General features: G+C 40.1%; 2 protein-coding genes across 2 annotated transcripts; both read left to right on the top strand.

Moving 5' to 3' along the window:
- Positions 1 to 78: 78 nt before the first annotated feature.
- LOC144629153 (UDP-glucuronosyltransferase 3A1-like) lies at positions 79 to 12253 on the top strand. Its single transcript, XM_078487361.1, has 5 exons — positions 79 to 499; positions 2130 to 2736; positions 9803 to 10012; positions 10230 to 10518; positions 10968 to 12253. Exons 1-5 carry the CDS (start codon positions 356 to 358, stop codon positions 11245 to 11247), a joined length of 1530 nt encoding a protein of 509 aa, XP_078343487.1. The 5' UTR covers positions 79 to 355; the 3' UTR covers positions 11248 to 12253.
- Positions 12254 to 14238: 1985 nt separating this feature from the next.
- LOC144629145 (UDP-glucuronosyltransferase 2B9-like) lies at positions 14239 to 19203 on the top strand. The gene is made up of 5 exons (XM_078487349.1): positions 14239 to 14464; positions 15950 to 16556; positions 17020 to 17229; positions 17585 to 17873; positions 18393 to 19203. The coding sequence occupies exons 1-5, from the start codon at positions 14321 to 14323 to the stop codon at positions 18670 to 18672; spliced, it is 1530 nt and encodes a 509-aa protein (XP_078343475.1). The 5' UTR covers positions 14239 to 14320; the 3' UTR covers positions 18673 to 19203.
- Positions 19204 to 20971: the final 1768 nt, after the last annotated feature.

Genomic DNA, 20971 nt, shown 5'->3' with positions numbered 1-20971 from the left:
GTCATTTCCTTGTTGACCTGAATATCCGATATTGCAGCATCATGCAGCATTCTCCATCTGATGTATTAAATATAAAAATTTTACCATAACTTTTAGTAACACCCTTTGCCTGAAGAAGGCTGATTTAGCTTGCAGAAGCACAGTAATAAAAACAACGTGCCTTTGCAGTTTCACAGAAACTACAGAGACCACAAAGAGGAGATACTGCTAACCTGTAGCGGATCAAACGCGATCTCGCTTACGCTTGCCAACCCAGGGAGAGAGAGACCCTGGAAACGAGATTGTACGCTTTGCGTGACTAAGCAGTGTCAGCACTATCTGCTGTCTTGAAAAAAGCCTGAATCCATCGTGCACTATGGCGACATTTCGAACGCTGGTGTATCTTTCAATTCTTTCAAGTTGTTCGGCTGCGTACTTTGCCATGTTTCCCATGTTTGGAAGGAGCCATCATCTGTTTGTCGGTAAGCTTGCACAAGAACTGGTTGAGAGAGGTCACCAGGTATGCGACAAATTAAATAATTTTCTCGGTTGATGATTAAATATTTTCAACGATCTACTACACGCTAGCAACACTAAAGCAGCAGAAAGAAGAGAAAAATATATCATCAATTTAACAATATTTCGCGAGTAAAATGGTAAAAATGAACCAACATATCCCGACCTCAGTTTAGTGAAGGAACATTTTGTTTTTCAGCCTACCCTCGACATTATTCTGATTACTATGAGACATAAGGGTTTGATAGAAAACGGAAAAAGTGTATGAAGTGGGCAAATACTGTCGGCATTTAGGAATACCGCTCAAAATGTTGTTACAAGCGGCCGCGGAACCACCTTTTTCAAGCAACTGTCACGGGAAATTCGGGTTTATACACTTCGTGACTCAAAATTACCATAAGCAGTTGTCAGAGTTCAATATCAAAGCCACTCGGCTAGTGTATAAATTAATTTATATGTGATATTGACTTCAGTGTCCACTGAGTCAGATCCTTTGGTAACCGAATCTGGTACAGATACTTCCTGCAAGCTCTGTATAGCTCGTGTAGCTCAAGCGTAGAATCCCGAGCCGTTCAAAATGTTCTTACTAGCGACCGCATCCCTATTGCTACTGACTGTCTCGTGACTCAAAATTTTCATAAGCTGCAGAAGCAGTTATCAAGGCCACTGGCACTGTCTATCATTTAGTTGTTAGGTCCTGTTAACTTCATCCTTTGGTATAATTAAGTAACCGAATCTGGTACTACCATATTATTTATTTTGTAAGTTAAGCATTTAAATCAAGCGTGAAAATCAGCGCACAATCTTGAACGTTATTACATAAAACGGTTTGGCCGCCCGCCGAGTTTCAATTGTCTAACTAAGCCAGACTAACGACTTCGTAATCTTTTCGCATAAATTTTTTATTAAACTGCATTGTTAAAAAATAATGGAAACCTATTAAAGAAATGAAGGGATTTCATGGGGAAAAAGTATGCGTTGTATTGTTCTCTTAATGATCCTGCTGTCTTTATCGGGACTACCGGTGTAAAAGAATTAACACTGGCCATTCTTTAAGCCCGGAAATAAATAAGTTTTTTTGTAACTTATCTTCAAATTATCAATTCCTGTATATTTTCGCGTCGCGTATGCCAAGTTGGCGGGAAAGCAAGAATTTAGGGTGACTAGCATATGATTGATCAATGATATCCAAAGACAACCACTGACCAATCACAGGATCCAACCGTCTTACGCCAGTTACGATCTGGGGAACATTCTTGCACTGGTATTTATTATATAATCAGTTTTGTTATCTTTCTTTTCAGTCTGTAGTTCAAGTAATATATCAAACACGAGTGACAGTGTTTCATCGGGATATCCAAACACCGAGAAGAGAGTTGAAAATACGACGCGTAGCAGAGTATTTTGACGAAATCCGAGGTGTTTGGATAGCCCATGAAACACTGTCTCGAGTGTTTGATAAATCTTCTCAATCGAAACAAAAACTACAGAGTAAACTGAGAAGCAAAATCGTAAAAATCTAAGCTAATAAAGACGGGGTATCCAAACCTCGTTCACGGTTATGATTTTAAAACTTGATGAATTATTAATGATTTCGAGAAATAACTCCACGAAATGTTTTTATGTTGGCACAGGTGAAGATATTTATGGGAGCCTCTCAGAGTTACGCCGCAAATGACCCAAAAGTACGCTTTTTCAAAGATGACAAGCTGGCCACGTTGCTCAGCAGACCACCAAGTTCGAGTGACATGTATTCGGGATCACTGAGACAAGAGTTAAGGATGCTGTTAATGTTTCAGGCTCCTTACTGCGATGACATGCTTAGCGACAAAGAGTTATTGGAAGAAATAAGGCACGCGGATCTCGTCGTTGGCGAATTAATATATTTGTGTTCGTCTTTAGTTGCGGATAAATTGTCACTACCGCATGTTCTCCTATCTGCGCCAGCTCTCTCTATCCCCACGGCGATCGCGGTCGGATCACCCTCCCCTCCCTCGTATGTGCCGCAGCACGGTGTTCCTCTTACACACGAGTTTAAATTTGTAGACAGAGTGAAGAATGTGTTACAGTGGATGTCAATTAACGCGTTTTACGTCTTCGATTTATGCCCGACTTTCAACGAGCTTAAGACAAAGCACAACATCGCACCCGACAAGAGCATACAAGAAACTCTTGGCAGAGTTGATATGGTTATCAGTCAAGTGGATTTCACGTTAGAACCTGCAAGGCCGCTCCTTCCAAGTAAGTATCTTTTTTGCAAAAATAAATTATAGCCTCCTATGAATAACTTATAGTAGTGTTTGTTTTTGTGGAGGGAGGAAAACCGGAGAACCCGGAGAAAATCCCTCGAAGCAAGGACAACCCACGTATATGACGCCGGGTCGGGGAATCAAACCCATGTCACATTGGTGGGTGGCGAGTGCTCTCACCAAATCAATTTCTAGCATTTCAAAATCATGCGACTATATTGCATTCCCCTTCTTAGTCCCCCCTCCCCATACCTTTGCGGAAAAGTTGGTTTGGTGAGTGGGCAACTCACCAAACCAACCAACTGATTCACTGAATTCGTTGCGGAAAAGCAAACGTGTAAATCGGGCCTCGTTACAGAATATCGTTACAGAGTCCGAATGTCAAAAAATGTATAAATCCGTGAATTGCAAGTTTCGCTGCCTGTCTGCGGTATATTCTTTATGTGGGTCTATTAAACAAATTCGACTGTTCCGTTATTTGGCGATCGCATTTGCATGACAGGATTCATCAGGATTCGATTCTTCTTGGATAGAAGAGAATTGAAGAGTTTTAAACTTCCCACATTGATTTTTTTTGTTCATTTTTTTTGTCGAAAATTAGTAGAGAAAGTTGTGTATCAAAAAAATAGTATAGGTCAGCGACCATTTAAAATAGTAAACTGCAAGCCAAGTTATGTATCGGCACCAAGTCCCATTATTTTTTAGAAGGTTACGTCAGCGCATGACGTGGCGTGACGCTGCGGCATGAATCGCGTGCGCAGTAAGGATGCGCATAAACTCGTTTTCAAAACAAGAAGCAAATTAACAACTTGTTTTTTATCTCTTCCTATTCGTATGAAAACAGAAAACGGTTTTGACTTGACTATTGAAAGTTGATTCGCATTTGCTTCGGTTTCGCATTACTACGCTTAGTGATCGGTTTAAAAATCTCGCGCCAATTTCTTATTCAATCGGACATGAAACCAAAGCCAAACCTGGTTCGTTTTCCCGCGCTTCGTACTTGTATTTTCTTCGAGTCATAATTGGTTTACTGGATTGTCCGTGTGTTTGCGGATTGGTCAAAGTGCTCACTTCAGTTTTGGCTTTACGACACTCATTTGAAAGCTTTTTAATTTACCAATTTCTCATGATATATTTATTTAACCGGTTCTAAAGTTAAGACTTTTTTACATTTTAATTCCAACTTAAGAGAATGTCTCCTTTAGATCCACAAACTTAATTTGGCACAGTAAATAGAATTCGCTCAAAATCCCTCCAGTAATTTCTTATTATAAGTAAGTAACAAATATGGAATTAGACTGGAGAAAAATTGTTTTCTTTATGAAATCTGGATGAAAACCTTTTACACCTTCTGGTGGCCTCGATGGCCATTGGCCGGATCGTGAAATTTGGTAAAGTCCAACCATTCGCTCTAATACAAATATTGCGGCTACATCGCTTAAATACCCATACTTGTGAACATCAAGCCTTGGCCTTTTAAACTGGATGAACCGCATTGAACAACTTTGCTTATCAAGGAAGAGACGAGGATCTAAAGTTTGGCTATTTTGGATGTTAAAGGCCAGCTCAAATTTCCCTTAGCTTTATGTAGTAAAATATCAAAAGTGGCTCGTACTCACAAGTTAAACTGCATATCAGCGGCAAGCTCCATCCTTCCGCTCTGAGAATATGTAAAAATATTTGGCCGTTCTCTACTCCTTCGGTTGTTGACAAGGGGCGAAACAATTGCTACTCGGCGGATTTCGTCATGTTGTCATCTTAACAATTCGAACCAACTTCAGTACCAAAAAGACGAGAATTTTGTTAAATCACTAGTACATTTATCTCGCAGTGAACTAAGAAATTACCTTGCAATCCGCTTTTATCTGAACGGAAATTATCACGTCGAGATAGTCCATTTTACAGCAACTTTTACAGCAACATATCGATCTTCTACTGTCAGCCATCTTGGTTTTAACATCCGCTGACCAGTGTAGTCGGTCAGTATCTATAAAACACGGACTACGGACTACGGACTACGGACTGGGTATAAAACACGGACTACGGTATAAAATGCAGACTAAGCATGCAAAATGCTACCAAACGTGACCTGATGTTAAAAATAACTAGAAGCAAGGCTGAATAAACTGAGCATCAAAGTTGTCTCACCTTCTCGCCTAGCTCGATAAAGTTAGCCTTTTTCCTACAGAAAGCCTGCTCGTAGATTACAGCAAAGTACTGTCAAAACACATTAAAATCCCTCCAATTGTGAGGAACTTAAAATTTGTGTTTGTTTCATTCGCTTTAGTCTTTGATTCTTGGATCGGAGTTGCAGTGGAGACTCGACTCAAAACTTAATATAATGTTGTCGATTTCCTTACAGATAACTCGAACCTCCTGCTAAACTCGAACTTTCTCCGATCCTCCAGGTGTTTTTCCCCTAATAATTTAGTACCCTTGCTAACTCGAACTCCCGATATCTCAAACGTTTTTCGATCTCCTTAGTTAGTTATCGTTATTCAACTGCATATCTGGCCAGCCTCAAGCGGCAGGCACGTGGGAGTTTGACAAACAACCCTAATTTGCATGACAATGAAAACCGGGTTGCCAGTAGAATTTTTTAACTTCTTCAGTACTTGAAATTTCGTACCTCTTTTTTGGTATTACAGAAGTCCGAGGGGTGTTGAATAAGCGAATGGCGAAACGTTAAAACAAACCGTGTGTTAGTGTAGCGAAAACAAGCAAAATTCGGCAAAATTCGTACGTGTCTGCCACGTGAAGCCAGACGATAATCCTCTCAACATTCGAGTTTGGAACCGGAGTTTTGAATCGCAAAATCGAGCTGCCGTTTTCAGTCTGTGTCCGAGCCAAGTGGCCCATACAGCCGGAGCTTATCCCGGTTTCCGTAGCATTAAGCGACTAGGAGTGTTGCTACTCCCCCTGGATGGGATACTAGTCCACCGCAGGGTTACCCCCCAGCAGTAAATTCGCCGGTACCTATTTATACACCTGGGTGGAGAGAGGCACTGTGAGAGTATTGCATGCAGCCTCTTTTCGATTCTTGTTTCAAGTTTATCCGTGGCTCCACCCGATTTTTTTTTATTTTCCTTGAAATTTAAAACTAAACGTTTTGAGCTCATTTGCATAAATTGATAAAAGTTGTTCTGCAATGTTCTCTTTCGTAAGCGGTCAACTAGATTTTTCAGGGGCTGTCCGTCGCTATTTTGTGCAGGCCTTTATCAAATATGTATTACCCATAAGGCAAATTGAAGAAAAAGTCACGCGATTTCCAGGTTCCCTAAAACTAGCATCCCACGCAGTCCTTTTTTACTGACAAAAGAAAAAATGCGGCGGTTTAAGGCTTGAAAAAATTAATTATAATATCCTAGACATGGGTGGATCTAGTGGCGTTAGATTGGGTGGCTAGCCACCCCCTTGATCCAAAAATTAACAGAAAAACATGAAAAATATAAAGAGAGTGAAACTCGATAAGGTGTTTATAAGGTAAAGGGATATTTTGCTCAGTATCAGTACAAGTGTCCTAGGTTGAACGCCCGTCTATTGTGAGTTAAAGCAAAGCATTGTCCGTCGGTGGCATCTTCTCAATGAACGTTCTTAAGACAGAAAAGTTCAAGCTTAGTTTGGTTAAGGAACAAGGACGAACTCTCTTTGTCATAAACGATAATAACCAGCCGTTCAGTTTTTCGGAAGTGCTCACAGTCGGCATCAAAGGACTCAATCGCATGGGAGGCTAAAGAGGGAAGTGTTTCTGTTTCCTCTTTAAATGCCTGTCAAGTCTGCCCTTTCCCCTAAATCTGGATGTGATGTTACAACCAGACAAAGCGTGGAACAAGGCAGAGAGCTTTCTAGGTACAGATGGAGAAATCGTAACTGGTTGTGTACTTATACCTGGTTGGTTCTCAGTTGGAAACTGGAGGAGACTGATGCCGGTAACAAGAAAAGAGCCGCTTTTTGAAGGCTGTCTAAGGCACCAACAGTGAACAGACCTTTCGCAGGCAAGGGATACAACTCCATCCTCGTCAAAGTGCTCGCACTCTTCAAGTTGTGTGACCCTGACATAGGAAATAGAAATTTCCAGCTGGTGTAAATGCTGGATGATCCGCTTGCATCTCGTCAATCTATGCATGTTCAGGTCAATGTAGACAGGCAGAGGCGGTTCACGCTCCCTAAAGTGCCTTGTTTCTGTATCGGATTCCTTTGATTTTTTTCTATGTGTTGTAGACAATAGGCTGATCAACGGTAAGGCATGCTTTGGACTCGTGCTTATCTTTCTTTTTCAAACCGTCTCCATTGAAAATTAAGAACATTATGGTTTTGAGGCTAGATGGTAACGACGCTTCTTGACTATTCTCTGGAAACGATCCATAAATTTATATGCCTCGTTGCTGAAAATGTATTTTCTTATTATTGAAGCTGCCGTAGCTTGACCAAAACCTTATGCGACCTCTGTGTAATCTCGTTTCTTCAAGGCTTCTCTAAGCATGTTCCGCTTCCCTGGGCGGCCACAAACTACAAGCGCATAATTACCATAATAAACATTTTAGATTACTGCATCTAAAAATTGAAATTTTAGCGAAACCTTCAACAATGTCTTCAATTTATATATATTTTTACAACATTTAAGCATAGAACTGCAAATTACTTACGGAGTAGAGGAATATTTGCTTCTGTCCAACTGTCATTGCATCAATTCAAAATGGCTTGGTAGCGGTGCTTGAGAGTTTGTTCGTGGTAAAAAACGTTTAGCAAATTTTGCAAATTGCAAGACTAAAATTCAGGTGGAGCCACGGATAAAATTATTGAATAGTCATTAAAGAATCATTCTGCAAAGTTTGGTGCTTTTATCAACCATGTAACGATTTCTCCAAACATTTGCGCTAAGCGACCTGACTATACGTTTTCGACAGTAAAAGGTAGCTTTTCACGTTGGTGATTTCCCTCAAGGTTTCTTCTCTTTTATTTATTATTTTTTTTAGTTATCTCACGTATTGACGCTATAGATATCCGAAGTAGTTATTTGTCTAGACGCAGAGAAAAAATTCAAGTTGAAAGAGTGCAGATTGAGCATTGCGTCTTCTTTTGAAAACCAAGCACTTGTATATGTCGCAAATCCAATATGGCGGCGGAAAGCTCGCAAGTAAATTCTCGGAATCTCACCGTATATTTCTCATAAAACATCCAGTGGAACGGACGAATGTTTTGAAGGCGAACCAGTCAAATTTCAAGAACGATGAGAGCGTTAATTAAGGTAAGCCTCTTCTTTCACAGATACCGAGCAGAGCATTTTTGAGAGAATGCAGTGCCGTAGCAAGGGTAAAATAACTGGGGAGGCACGCGAGCGCCGGAGGCGCGAGTCGCTAGGGGGTGTGGGGGAATGCACCCCCCCCCCCAGAAAATTTTGAAATCTAGAGGCTTGGAAATGCTATTTCCAGCGTTCTCCAAGAGCTATTTGTGATTTACGCAAATCGCAAAATTATTTTCTTCCTACACTGTCTCAGCAAACCAATGCACATTGAAGAGAGTATAACACTTGCAACGTCAATTACAAAATAGAAAACCGACTGTCTCTGTATCTTGAAACCAGTAAATGTTTCACTTTTCAGAGTCATCATAGTGAGTTCGTAGTTATCAAACTGTCTGAGTTGCCTTAGAGACAAACGTAGACTTCATCGGCAGGTCGTTTTTTGAAAACTTCCCAAAGTTTAGTTCGTTTAGTTTATTTTTTAGCTATTTAATATTGTTGTGCTTACCCTACGTACGTTAAAAAATGAAAAGAAGTACAAATGTTATTGTTTCAAACCTTTTGGGAGATAAAATTTTATTTTCAACATTTCATACGGGTCTGTTTTTACTTTTTGGGAAAAAAACTGGGGGGGGGGCACGACCCCCCCCCCCCGGCCCCTCCCCTTGCTACGGCACTGGAATTGTATTTATCGTGAAAGAAAAAATAAATTTTGATTTCGCTGTGAATCTTGACGAGCAGTTTGTGTGCTTTTCTTCGTGCCGCCTTCAACAACCGTCGATAAAAAAAAGTCGTTGTTTCTAGTCGTGGTTTGCATTTAAACGTATTTTATATGCTCAGTCCGCATTTTATACCGTAGTCCGTATTCTATACCCAGTCCGCAGTTTGAGTCCGCATTTGTGTTTATACCCAGCCCGTAGTCCGCAGTCCGCAGTCCGCAGTCCGCAGTCCGCAGTCCGCAGTCCGCAGTCCGCAGTCTGTGGCAAAGTCCGTGGTGTTTTATACTGACCGACTAAACTGGTCAGCGGATGTTTTAAAACCAAGATGGCTGACAAGCTGACAGTAGAAGATCGATATGTTGCTGTAAAAGTTGCTGTAAAATGGACTATCTTGACGTGATAATTTCCGTTCAGATAAAAGCGGATTGCAAGGTGATTTCTTCCTTCGCTGCGAGATAAATGTACTAGTGATCAAACAAAATTCTCCTCTTTTTGGTACTGAAGTTGGTTCGAATTGTTATGATGACAACATGGCGAAATCCGCCGAGTAGCACTTGTTTCGCCCCTTGTCAACAACCGAAGGAGTAGAGAACGGCCAAATATTTTTACATATTCTCAGAGCGGAAGGATGGAGCTTGCCGCTGATATGCAGTTTAACTTGTGAGTACGAGCCACTTTTGATATTTTACTACATAAAGTTAAGGAAAATTTGAGCTGGCCTTTAACATCCAAAATAGCCAAACTTTAGATCCTCGTCTCTTTCTTGATAAGCAAAGTTGTTCAATGCGGTTCATCCAGTTTAAAAGGCCAAGGCTTGTTGTTTACAAATATCGGTATTTAAGCGATGTAGCCGCAATATTTGTATTAGAGCGAATGGTTGGACTTTACCAAATTTCACGATCCGGCCAATGGCCATCGAGGCCACCAGAAGGTGTAAAAGGTTTTCATCCAGATTTCATAAAGAAAACAATTTTTCTCCAGTCTAATTCCATATTTGTTACTTACTTATAATAAGAAATTACTGGAGGGATTTTGAGCGAATTCTATTTACTGAGCCAAATTAAGTTTGTGGATCTAAAGGAGACATTCTCTTAAAGATACTCGAGTCGTGGGCCCATTTCTACCCAGTCCACCTAAACCGCTGCCAGACGAGTTGGATCAGTTCATGCAAAAGGCTGGTGACGAGGGAGTGATCTTGGTGTCATTTGGTACAGTGGTGGGAGGAATCGATGAAGCGTCACTGAAAATGATGGCTGAAGCATTCTCCAAACTACCACAGAAGATAATATGGAAACTCAAGCAGGAGGGTATGTCGACAGAAAAACTATTTCAACCTGAAATGATACAGCGGTAACAGATCTTAAAAAAATTGTTTATCATTTCCGCAATCCAGCACGAAAAAGCGTTTTAGTTCGTATCGTGTCAAATTTGCCAATACACGCATTAGCCACTTTAGTCTCTCTAGCCACGGTTAACCAATCAAAAGAGGAATATGAATACGTTCTTCTTTCTCAAACTTAACAGGCACGTCCAAGATCTCAGTGAGTGACAATGTCAAACTGTTGTCATGGTTACCACAGAATGACATTCTTGGCCATCCCAAGACGCGTCTATTTATAGGACATGCAGGAATCAACGGACTTTTGGAATCTACGTACCACGGGGTCCCTATGATTTGCTCGCCTTTCTTCGGAGATCAGTTTTATAACGCCTGGAACGCAAAACAAGTTGGGTTTGCTGAGGTGATGGACCTGGAGAAAACGTCAGCAGAAGAATTTGCTAGTTTAATACACAAAGTGTTGACACAAACAAGGTGAGTGTTATAGGAAAATAACGCGGGGGAGTTGAATTCGGGACGACCAAACACAAATCGGCCATCTAGTGGCATGAAGGTGGATTTGAACCTGGGACCTCCGGATTTCATGTGCAGTGTCCTTTCCACTAGGCTACGCAGCCTCCCGACAACTCTGTATTGGAGCATGTCACTTGAATCTCAGGGAAGTGTCCGTTGTCCGTATAAACCGGTGTCCATATTAAGCGGGTTTATGTAAGAGAACATGTATGTCCTTTTTTGTCGAAACAAGGTACTCGAAAAGTAAAAAAGTTTCCCAAGAGTTGCCAAGCATCTTCTTCACGTAATTAAACTTCGTCACTCTCTTTATGTCCTTGCCTTGAATCCGCCTACAAAGTAGGATGTGGTTCGTTATAACTGACTTTTTGCAAAATTAACAAAGCAATTAACAGCAATTTCTTTTCTTATAGTTACCGCGAGTCAGCGGCGCGAATATCAAAGGCTGTTACGCGACTTCCACGTCTGCCTGTCAAAGAAGCCGCTGATTGGGTGGAATACACGGCGGCTCAAGGTGGCTTACAGTACCTGAGACCAAGGGGCCTAGATCTACCGTTTTATCAGCTCTATTTGCTCGATATTTTGTTCTTGGCATTTTTAGTCTTAGTTGTTGCTTTATCTGTTATCAGATTCTTGCTGAAATCTGTTGTAAGGTGTTTGTCGGGATCCTCAAAGAAGGAGAAGACAAACTGAAAACGCTTGAACACTTGCATTTTCTTCTGATTAATAAAGCTATTCTTCTAAGTTCTTTTAATTTAGGCTGGCGACTTTTTCAAAACGAGAACATTTTGATTTTTAACACACAGGAAAAAGCAGGCAATAATTACACCGGAAAAATGACTATTCATAGTTCATTAGCATCCCCAGTGACGTCATTAGCAGTATATAATAAAATGGAATTAATTAGAATTGTCAGTTGTTGCGAACGTTGGCCAAAGATAGTAAGTAAGTGAAGGCTTTATCTTATGCGCATAACTCAATAAAGATAGTATATAATTAAAGACTTTATTTTAAGTGGGATAGATGATACGCCCCACCCACCACTCCCCCTGCTGCTCTTAGCTCTTTCGGCATGCCCTCTCGAGCTTTGCTCATCAGGGGTCACTATCCAATACTTAATGCTAATGAGTAAGCAGGGAGGATAATGTACTATATCATAAGGCCGATGATTATTATTATAGCCGAATTGATCTTTCAGTAAACTAAAAAAAGTATCTTGCAAGCTACGTGAGAGCTTATTAAAGAGGTGAATTTCACTCTTCCATCAACAGCTAAACAACTGGTGACTACCATGATGTATAAGACCATGCATGGGCTGACACCAGAATATTTGAATTGAAGTTTTGTTTTTCGCGATAGCCTGACTGCTTACTGTTTAAGGAACACTGAAAACAAACTAGCTCTTCCACAACCGTGCACTGACTACTTAAAGAGAATTTTTTCATGGTGCTCAGTTGTTGAACAGCTTCCCAATAGAATAACGGCAAGTGACTTCCATAAGTGATTTTAAGGCAAAGTTGAGTCGTCACAGTTTTTAAGTAAGTTTTTAAACACGGCCTCCAAGAATGTAACACATACATAATTGTTTTTTTCCTATTACATGATTATGAATGTTATAAGTTTCGCTTCAGTTAAGTTTTACGCTTTTGCAATACTGTATGTACTTATAGTCATGCAAATAAAGCCTGTTGTTGTTGTTGATTGTCTTAAATTTTTATTCCGTTATACTTGTAATTAGGTAGGTAGGTAGGTAGTTAATAATAGTTTTTTAGCAATGGCTGATGGAAATAGCGTGTGGAAATAAAGTTATCATATCACCATGCACTTTCAGATCTTGCAATCTATTGCTTCCCCCCTCCTAACCCCCACCCCCATCGCCGCAGGCTCAATTTGGGCATCAATAAGGTTAAGCAAGAGAAAAGCCGTGATACTGTTGGATTGTGCATTGGATGTAAAGAGATGTGGGCTGGGATGACCGAAAGCTGACCAACATATATAAATACAGGATTAAAACTTGATCTGGGTTTATCAGTTTCTCTTATCAATTCAAATTGCTTGTGTTTTGTGGACTGGTTAATCGACGTCAACAGAAAAAAAAAATCACTGAAAAGTGATATAACTAAAATCAGAATTCACGCTAAGCTTGACTTTATCATTCTTTAAACGGGTAATACCACAACAGCCATTTACTGATGCACGTACCGTTCTGCAACCATTACACAGTGAAATTTAATCTTCCGGGTATAGTATGGTTTTGTGTTCAATTTTTAAGCGATAACGTCAGAAATCGCTTATTTGCCATGGCCCGATGGGCTCTTTTACTCTGTTAGGGCGATCGAACAGAAATCACGTTTAACCCCGGGGGGGGGGGGGGGGGCACTCCCATACATGAGCTATACAGGTATGTGCCGCTGTGAAGGGTATGGTTTTCAAGCAGTTTAGTCTGGGATAGGGTATAGAAATCAGAGAGTTTTAATTGGTCTAGAAAAGGGTAGCATTTGCCGGGAAACCGATCGACGGTATGACGATTATAGTTCAGAAACTCGGAAGAGAAAGAGGCTTTCCTAAACGTAAATAAAATCATCGCGGCATCGTTGTTCACAGATGGTTTTCCATTAAAACACTGATAATGATACAGTTCTAACAAAATGCAAGTCTGGGATAGGGTAGGGATTTTCAGTGTCTAGTCTAGTACAGGGTTGCAAAGATCAGCTGAAAATGGTCTGGTATAGGGTAAGGGCTTCAAATTCCCAGCGGCACACCCCCACCCAAAAATATACCGGATGCCCCCCCCCCCGGGCGTTTAACTTAACAAGAAATCGCCGTGTAGAACACAAAAGCAACATACTCCTGTGCAGTTAGAATGGAACACTACAATGTATAAACGAAAGAGATTAATTAATTAAAAATGATGGGATCTATTAGATTTAGTAGACAGAAATTTCTAATTCGTATAATATAAAGGGCCGCTGTGAGCAAGAGATCGTTTGACCTTTCTTTAAAAGCTTGCTCGCGCATATCGTATGTCGTTCGTCAGATGTTACACTATAATATAACGCAATCTCTGTTGAGACAACATAGGGAAATCTAAAAAAAATAAAAATATAAAATAAAATATAACTGTTGTTCAATTGAGCAAATCTACAAAGAAAATGTATTAATTGCATCCTTTGCCTGTGAATTTATCAGTACTGTATTTATTTGAATTCAATTAGATCCTAACTATGCTATTTATACAATCACTAACATTGCTTCTTATGTTTGATAAATGTAAGCTGCAGTTGGATAAGAGTCTTTTTCACGCACAAGGTGTTAGCTACTTTTATTTCCGTTAAGCTATTGACAAATTTCCTTCTGCATGCATTCGTGCCATTTATTATCTTTGCTGTGTCACTTCTCTTTAGCTACATTTACGTCATACCCTACCAGTATTGCGATATTCCAATAATCCCCAACTATGGCTTGTGATGTAATATAACTTTTAGTAATGTCCTTTTGCTGAAAAAGGCTGAATTGGCTTGTAGAACTGCATGGTAGTAAAAAAACAATGTGCACAGCTTCAGTTGATCAATTTGATCAGCTTGCAGCTTTGCATATTTGCAGCGTGAGCAGCCAAAAGCAAGCCGAGTCATCTTTTCAACAGGAGATACCACTGACCAGTAGCAGACCAAACACCTGGGGCTCTTGCGTGACTAAACAGAATTGTTTAGTTCAAATATCTGGGAAATATCTGTTGTCTTGAAGAAACTACAGTCCATTGAGCGCTATGGCGGCGTTTCGAACGCTGGTGTATCTTTCAATTCTTTCAAGTTGCTCGGCTGCGTACATTGCCATGTTTCCCATGTTTGGAAGAAGCCATTATATGTTCGTCGCGAGGCTTGGACAAGAACTGGCTGAGAGAGGTCATCAGGTATATTTTTGCGGCATATTTATAACAGATTAATTTTCCCAGCTTCTGATTTATTAGTTTAAACGATCTACTGCTTGCCAGCAAAACTAAAGCACCGAAAAGACGAGAAAGGTTATCTTCGTGTCCACTAAGCGATGATTTTGGGAGTAAAAAAATGTTGTAAAAATAAATTAGCATATGGGCTAACCTCAGCTCAATTCATTGTGTTTCTCAGCCTGCCCTTGACATAATTTTGAGCTTATGAGACAAGGCGCTGTTTTTGGGTCAAATGGGTCTATGAGGTCTATGAGTTAAGGTGATTTTTACAGAAAGTATCTATTGAACCATAGATTGCCTGTATACAAATTAGATTATCGAAGAAGCACTCAACTTTGGTCACGGTTAGTTACGGAGGTCAGTTCGACTCCAGTTTTCATCCAGTTTGCTTGCTTCTAGTTCATTACAGTTTGCTAGCAGTTAGTTCCACTCCGGTTTGCTTGCGGTTCGGGCAGCATTATTTTTGATTTGACTCATAGACTGGTGACTCATTGACTTATTTAAACCATAAAAAAATCTTTTAAAAGAGACATAATCGAGGGTGATAGAGAAGGAACTAGTGGATGAAGTAGGCAAGTACTGTTCGCAAGGAATACCGCTCAATATGTTCTCCGAAAGACATTTTTCTGGTCATTTTCGAGCTAACTTATCCCTAAACTACTTTAATAAGCTCTCGTGACAGGCGGTTTGAGCATGAGGCGTCTCAGGTGTCAATATGTTACAAGTTTACCAGCGATCGCGTCCCTTTTGTTTACTTAAAGCTAATGTCACCAAAATTTGGGTCTGTATACACAACATGACTGAAAATTTTATAAGCAGTTAACAAGGCCAGTAACCTGACTTAAATTTGACAACAGCAAGAGGCTTGGCCTGACCAAATTTTGTGTAATATTGCATTTGGCTTCAAAGTCCACTGACTGAGATCCGGTTTAGTATAAGCAACCGAGTCTGGTATTAACATATTGTTTATTTTGTTAGTTTAGTCCTTTTGAAAATATTTTTAATCACAGCCCTAGGTCAAAGTTTTTTTTGGCCTGCAATTGGCTGTGTAAGCACACGAGCGAAGCGGTTTCGATGAATACTCCCAAATTGGGCGGCACAAATTTTATCCGCTTTCAAGAAGATTCACGGTCGCGTCATTGAACTTTTATTCTGGTTTGCTATTCTTAGCAGCAAGACGTTTGACCAGAGACTATTTTTTTTTGGATAACTTTTTTACTGCATAAAAATTATGCGTTGTTGTATGATTGTATTGTTTTTATAATGGTCCTAGTGCCATTATGGATTACCGGTATTTACTCTTTCTTTTTCCCCCCTCGCCTATGCCAAGTTGGAGGGAAAGCGAGAGTTAAGATAACTAGCATATGATTGATGGAAGACAGCTTATAAATGAGGTCATTATAACGTGGCTCAAATAACTCCAAGAAATATACTTTTGTGTCGGCACAGGTGAAGATATTTGTGGGAGCTTCTCAGAGCTACGCCGCAAATGATCCAAATGTACAAGTTTTCAAAGATGACAAGGCGGCCACATTTCTCAAAAAACCCGTCAGTGCGCGTGTCATGAAAGAGGCAACTTTAAGACAAGAGTTAAGCTACCTCCTGATGGCCGACTTCCTTTATTGTGACGACGTGCTTGGCAACCAAGAGTTGATGGAAGAGATAAAGCACGCGGATCTCGTTGTTGGCGAGTTATTATATTTGTGTTCGTCTTTAGTTGCGGATAAGTTGTCAGTTCCACATGTTATCCTATCTGCGTCCACTCTCGCTACACCAACGGTGATTGCGCTCGGATTACCCTCCCCTCTCTCGTATGTACCACAGTATACTGTTCCTCTTACACATGAGTTGAAATTTGTGGACAGAGTAAAGAATGTATTACAGTGGATGTCAATTAGTATGTATTACGTCTTCGAATTATGTCCGACATTCAACGAGCTGAAGACAAAGCACAACATCACACCCAACAAGAGCATACAAGAAACTCTTGGCAGAGTTGATATGATTATCAGTCAAATGGATTTCTCGTTGGAAGAGCCAAGGCCGCTCTTTCCAAGTAAGTGTCGTTATTGCAAAATAATTTGTAACCTGCTACAAATTAAAGTAACAGTCCAATTTTTAGAGCACTTCAAAACCGTGCAATTACACTGCTTGCCTATTCTTGGCATAGTACCTAACACTATGTTAGAAATTTAGTTTTCCTGGTGGGGGCAACCGCTGCCCCCCCCCCCCCTCCGCTAGGTACGGCCCTGGTCAGGTCCCCCTTAGGTTAAAAAGAGTTTTTTAGGTGAGTGAGGACCTTGCAAATTTTAAGTAATGTGACTGTTTTCAACTTCTTTTCTAGCTATAGCCACTAACCTTAAGTACAAAAATCCGTTGCTAAGTGGATGGAGGAAGGGCACCGTAGAGAAATCGACAACTTATGTTTTGTCTATTTCGATTCGCACACCAATTACCAGATTATTTGTTTGTTATTCAGTTTTCTTAAAGTTAAGTTATTTTTTAATTCCGATTCTAAGATACTCGAGTCGTGGGCCCATTCCTACCCAGTCCTGCCAAACCCCTACCAGACGAGTTGAATCAGTTCATGCAGAAGGCTGGTGATGAGGGAGTGATCCTGGTATCATTCGGTACGGTGCTGGGAGGAATGGATGAAGCAACACTGCAAATGATGGCTACAGCGTTCTCCAAACTACCACAGAAGATTATATGGAAACTCAAGCTGGAGGGTTTGTCGACAGAAAAACTATTTTAGCCTAAAATCATAATCGTCGTTTGAGAATCATTTTCAGAACCCAGCATTCCGGATAAGGCGTTCTGGTTCGTGACAACTTTACCAGGAAAGAAAGTTTAAGCATTGATAACAGTATTCGATTGATTGTTAAGTTAACAAATAGTTGGGAAAGATGTTACCAAAGAGATATGGATGTTTGTATTAGCAACAAGCAATTTTTGTTTAACTCATAGTGATTGCGTCATTAAGTACATGAAAACAAGCTACGGAAAAGAACACAACTTTTCGTAATCTCACTAGTGAACTAATTAAAATGTAAGAAAATGAATACGTTTTTCTTTTGTAAACAGGTACGTCCAAGATCTCAGTGAGTGACAATGTCAAATTGTTGTCATGGCTACCACAGAATGACATTCTTGGCCATCCCAAGACGCGTCTATTTATAGGACATGCAGGACTTAACGGAATTCTGGAATCTACGTACCACGGGGTACCTATGATTAGCTCGCCCTTCTTTGGAGATCAGTTTGATAACGCTCGAATCGCAAAGCAGGCTGGGTTTGCTGAGGTGGTGGACTTGGAGACTACGTCAGCAGGAGAGTTTGTTAGTTTGATTCGCAAGGTGTTATCCCAAGCCAGGTGAGTGCTGTAAGAAAAACCACCGTAAAATGCTCTAAGAAATTATCCCCGTAAAAATAAGTCCTCACAAATCTCAGCCGCACAATCTTCCCTCCAGCTCACCACTCCTCTCTCTTTATATAAGGCCAGGAGCTCATGTGTTCATTTGGCGAATGTAGAGCTTATTTGTTGGTGTCTATTGTTTTGCTCGAAGAGTTTAACCATTCAATTTTACCAGAGAAAACTAAAATATACCCCAAATTTCCGACGCAAAATTATTTTTCATAATATGTAGTGGAAAGAATGAAACAAATTATGAAGTTTTTTATGTTTAATGGTGTTTTTTTTGAACGAAAAAGGCTTTAAGATATTTTGGTAAGAACGGGACATTCATCATGTTTATTCATCTCTTCCCCAGCCCAGTGGCAGAGGTTCTTGTAAAGCGGGGCATAATAAGCGTTGAGAAACACTAAGAAGCTTTACGAAAGTGCACAACCTTTAAACGAGAATATTTCTGAAAGTAATTTATTTTCTCTCTAGCTACCGCGAGTCAGCGGCACGAATATCAAACTCCGTCAAGCGACTTCCACGTCCGCCTGTCAAAGAAGCCGCTGACTGGGTGGAATACACGGCGGCTCAAGGTGGCTTACAGTACCTGAGACCAAGGGGCCTGGATCTACCATTTTATCAGCTCTATCTGCTGGATATTTTGTTCTTGGCATTTTTAGTCTCTGTTGTTGCTTTATTGGTCATCAGATTTTTGCTGAAATCTGTTACAAGTTGTCTGTCGGGATCCTCGAAAAAGGAGAAGGCAAACTGAAAACGCTTGAATACCTGTTTTTTTTTTTCTGATTAACATTTTTTTCCCTTTTTACTAAGGCTAGTCTTTTGAACGTTTTGATTAAGTTAGAACTTAAACGATAACATTATGATGGGTTTGAACATTTGTGGTCTTACATTACGCATGCGCTACTGAATTCCTAAGAAAAACTTAATACCAGCATCCTCCAACACATACCAAACAATCTTGTTTAATAAAATTTTTTGCATGGCAGTGGCTCTTTTACAAGTTTGCGGATAAATACATTTATAATACTGAAGTACGATTTTATTTAAAGTTACACGCACTGAAAACGGACTTTGAGAATATGCATTATTACGGTGCTTTAGTTTTCCACTATAACGCCATTTTGTCATAATAGGTCAAGAGAACGCGCACAATACGAGTCACTAATACACTCTATAACAGGGCAAAACTACGGATGGAGAGCGGAGCGACAAAATGGTCGGACTACACGATCAAAACATTGACTTTGACTTTGGTGTAAAATCTATTATTATTAGTGGAATACTTACTTACTTACTTACTGCCCTATACGCCATCGGCACTAAGGGCAGCAACAAAGATTCTCCACACATGCCTGTCACGAGCTTTCTTAGTGGAATAACAAATCTCTTATTCAATAAACGCAAGGAGATTTTGCCCATTGCTCGTATTTTTCTTTGCCCCTAAGGGGCTCGGAAAAATACTACGCAACTCGCAAAATATCTGCTCGTATTTTCTGTTAAGCCATCGAATAACCGAAGGTGTATGTATATCTGCATTACAATATATTTTTGGCAAACGTAAGCGACGAACTTAAGCACACAGGTAGATACTTTTTCAAGTCACTTTCGCAGAAGCTTAAAAGTACAGTGTCACGAGAAGGTTTCTAAGTTTCTGTATAAACTATGCTAAAACTATGAAGGTACACTCACTGATCAACAAAATAACCTTTAAAAAATAAAATAAATTAAAGGTATAAATTCATTCTCCACTATGTGACTCAACCCTAAACAATAGGTTTTTATCAAGATGGTCTTTCACGTAGCATTATGACTTGAGAATGTCGAGTCCACACCACTTTTCTTTCGAGCACAGCATCACAAAAATAACCTTGCGAGCAACGAGCACTTTTCAAAAAGCTACTTCATCAAAACTCGAGTATGCAGCACTTGTAGAAATGTGCCGAGCCCGATGCTAACGAACGTCCACTAAAAGTTTTGCGAGCATTTCGAGCAAAAGCTTAATATTGCGAAACTCAAACCTTTTGAGGACAAGTTTATGATCCCATAACAATGTTTTTATGTGAATAAGCTTCCACGTACACTACAACTTGATAATGTCAGGCCTAGACACCACTCTCTTTCTAAGATACAGATCCATACCCATACCACGGCGTTTTAAGGCAATTTCCATGAAAAGTTAACGGGGCGTTTTGAGAAACGGGCCCCAGGTCACCATTTGTGGATTTTTAATTAATACCAACACACGTCATTGGATTTTCAAGTAGCACTTAATCTCGGTGTAAAACGGGAAAGTTTTCTTCAGTACAATGTTAAAATCGCTAAGGTAACAGATAAACATATAATAATAACCTATATATATTTATAGCTGGTATTTATAAATAGTATTAGTCTCAGCTTTCCGCTTCCAGCAGTGTCCCCTAATTAGTATGGTATTATTTTCCAGGCCTCATAAGAAATATAAAAATTATATAAAATTTCTAATCAATCTAATCATATGTATAGAACATATGCAGTCAAGCAGCTTAATAGAAATGCTGCATCGTGTTGTTGAAGCACAAGTGAAGTAAACGATAATGTTGTTCTGATCATGAGTGTCATTTGCTCATTTGTCGAATGTAACGGCTTTATTGTCAGTTGTGACTTGGAAATATATTTCGCAGCATGTCCATGATAGCGTGTCGAATCTGTCGCTATCCTCCAGCAGTAAATAACAGGGTTCAAAGATGAATTGAGATACAACAGGGTTAATGAATAGAGACTAAACCCCTTTATAGCGCTGCTTGGTCCGTATATCGTAATGAAAGTCATACTAAAACCTGACCCTGTGGCAGACAGCAAGCCAGAAACACTAGATACATGTATATTGTAGCGAGAGCAGACTTTCTCAGCCTAACAACGTTTGCTATTTGGCCATTCTGTGCTATCTGTGCTTGTAGGGCATGAATTTGATTTCTGTGGCGCCGTACGGCTAAATAAATTTTGAAATGAAGTACCGCTGCGAGAGCGAGGAAAACAACCTGCATTATGGAAAAAGCCACCAAAGGCACCCA

This window comes from Oculina patagonica, chromosome 1 (genome assembly GCF_052425735.1).
Source record: "Oculina patagonica isolate OP01 chromosome 1, crgOcupat, whole genome shotgun sequence".
NCBI classification, from domain to species: domain Eukaryota; kingdom Metazoa; phylum Cnidaria; class Anthozoa; order Scleractinia; family Oculinidae; genus Oculina; species Oculina patagonica.
The sequence above is the reverse complement of the archived record's forward strand: the minus strand, read 5'-3'. Positions and strand labels throughout refer to the sequence as shown.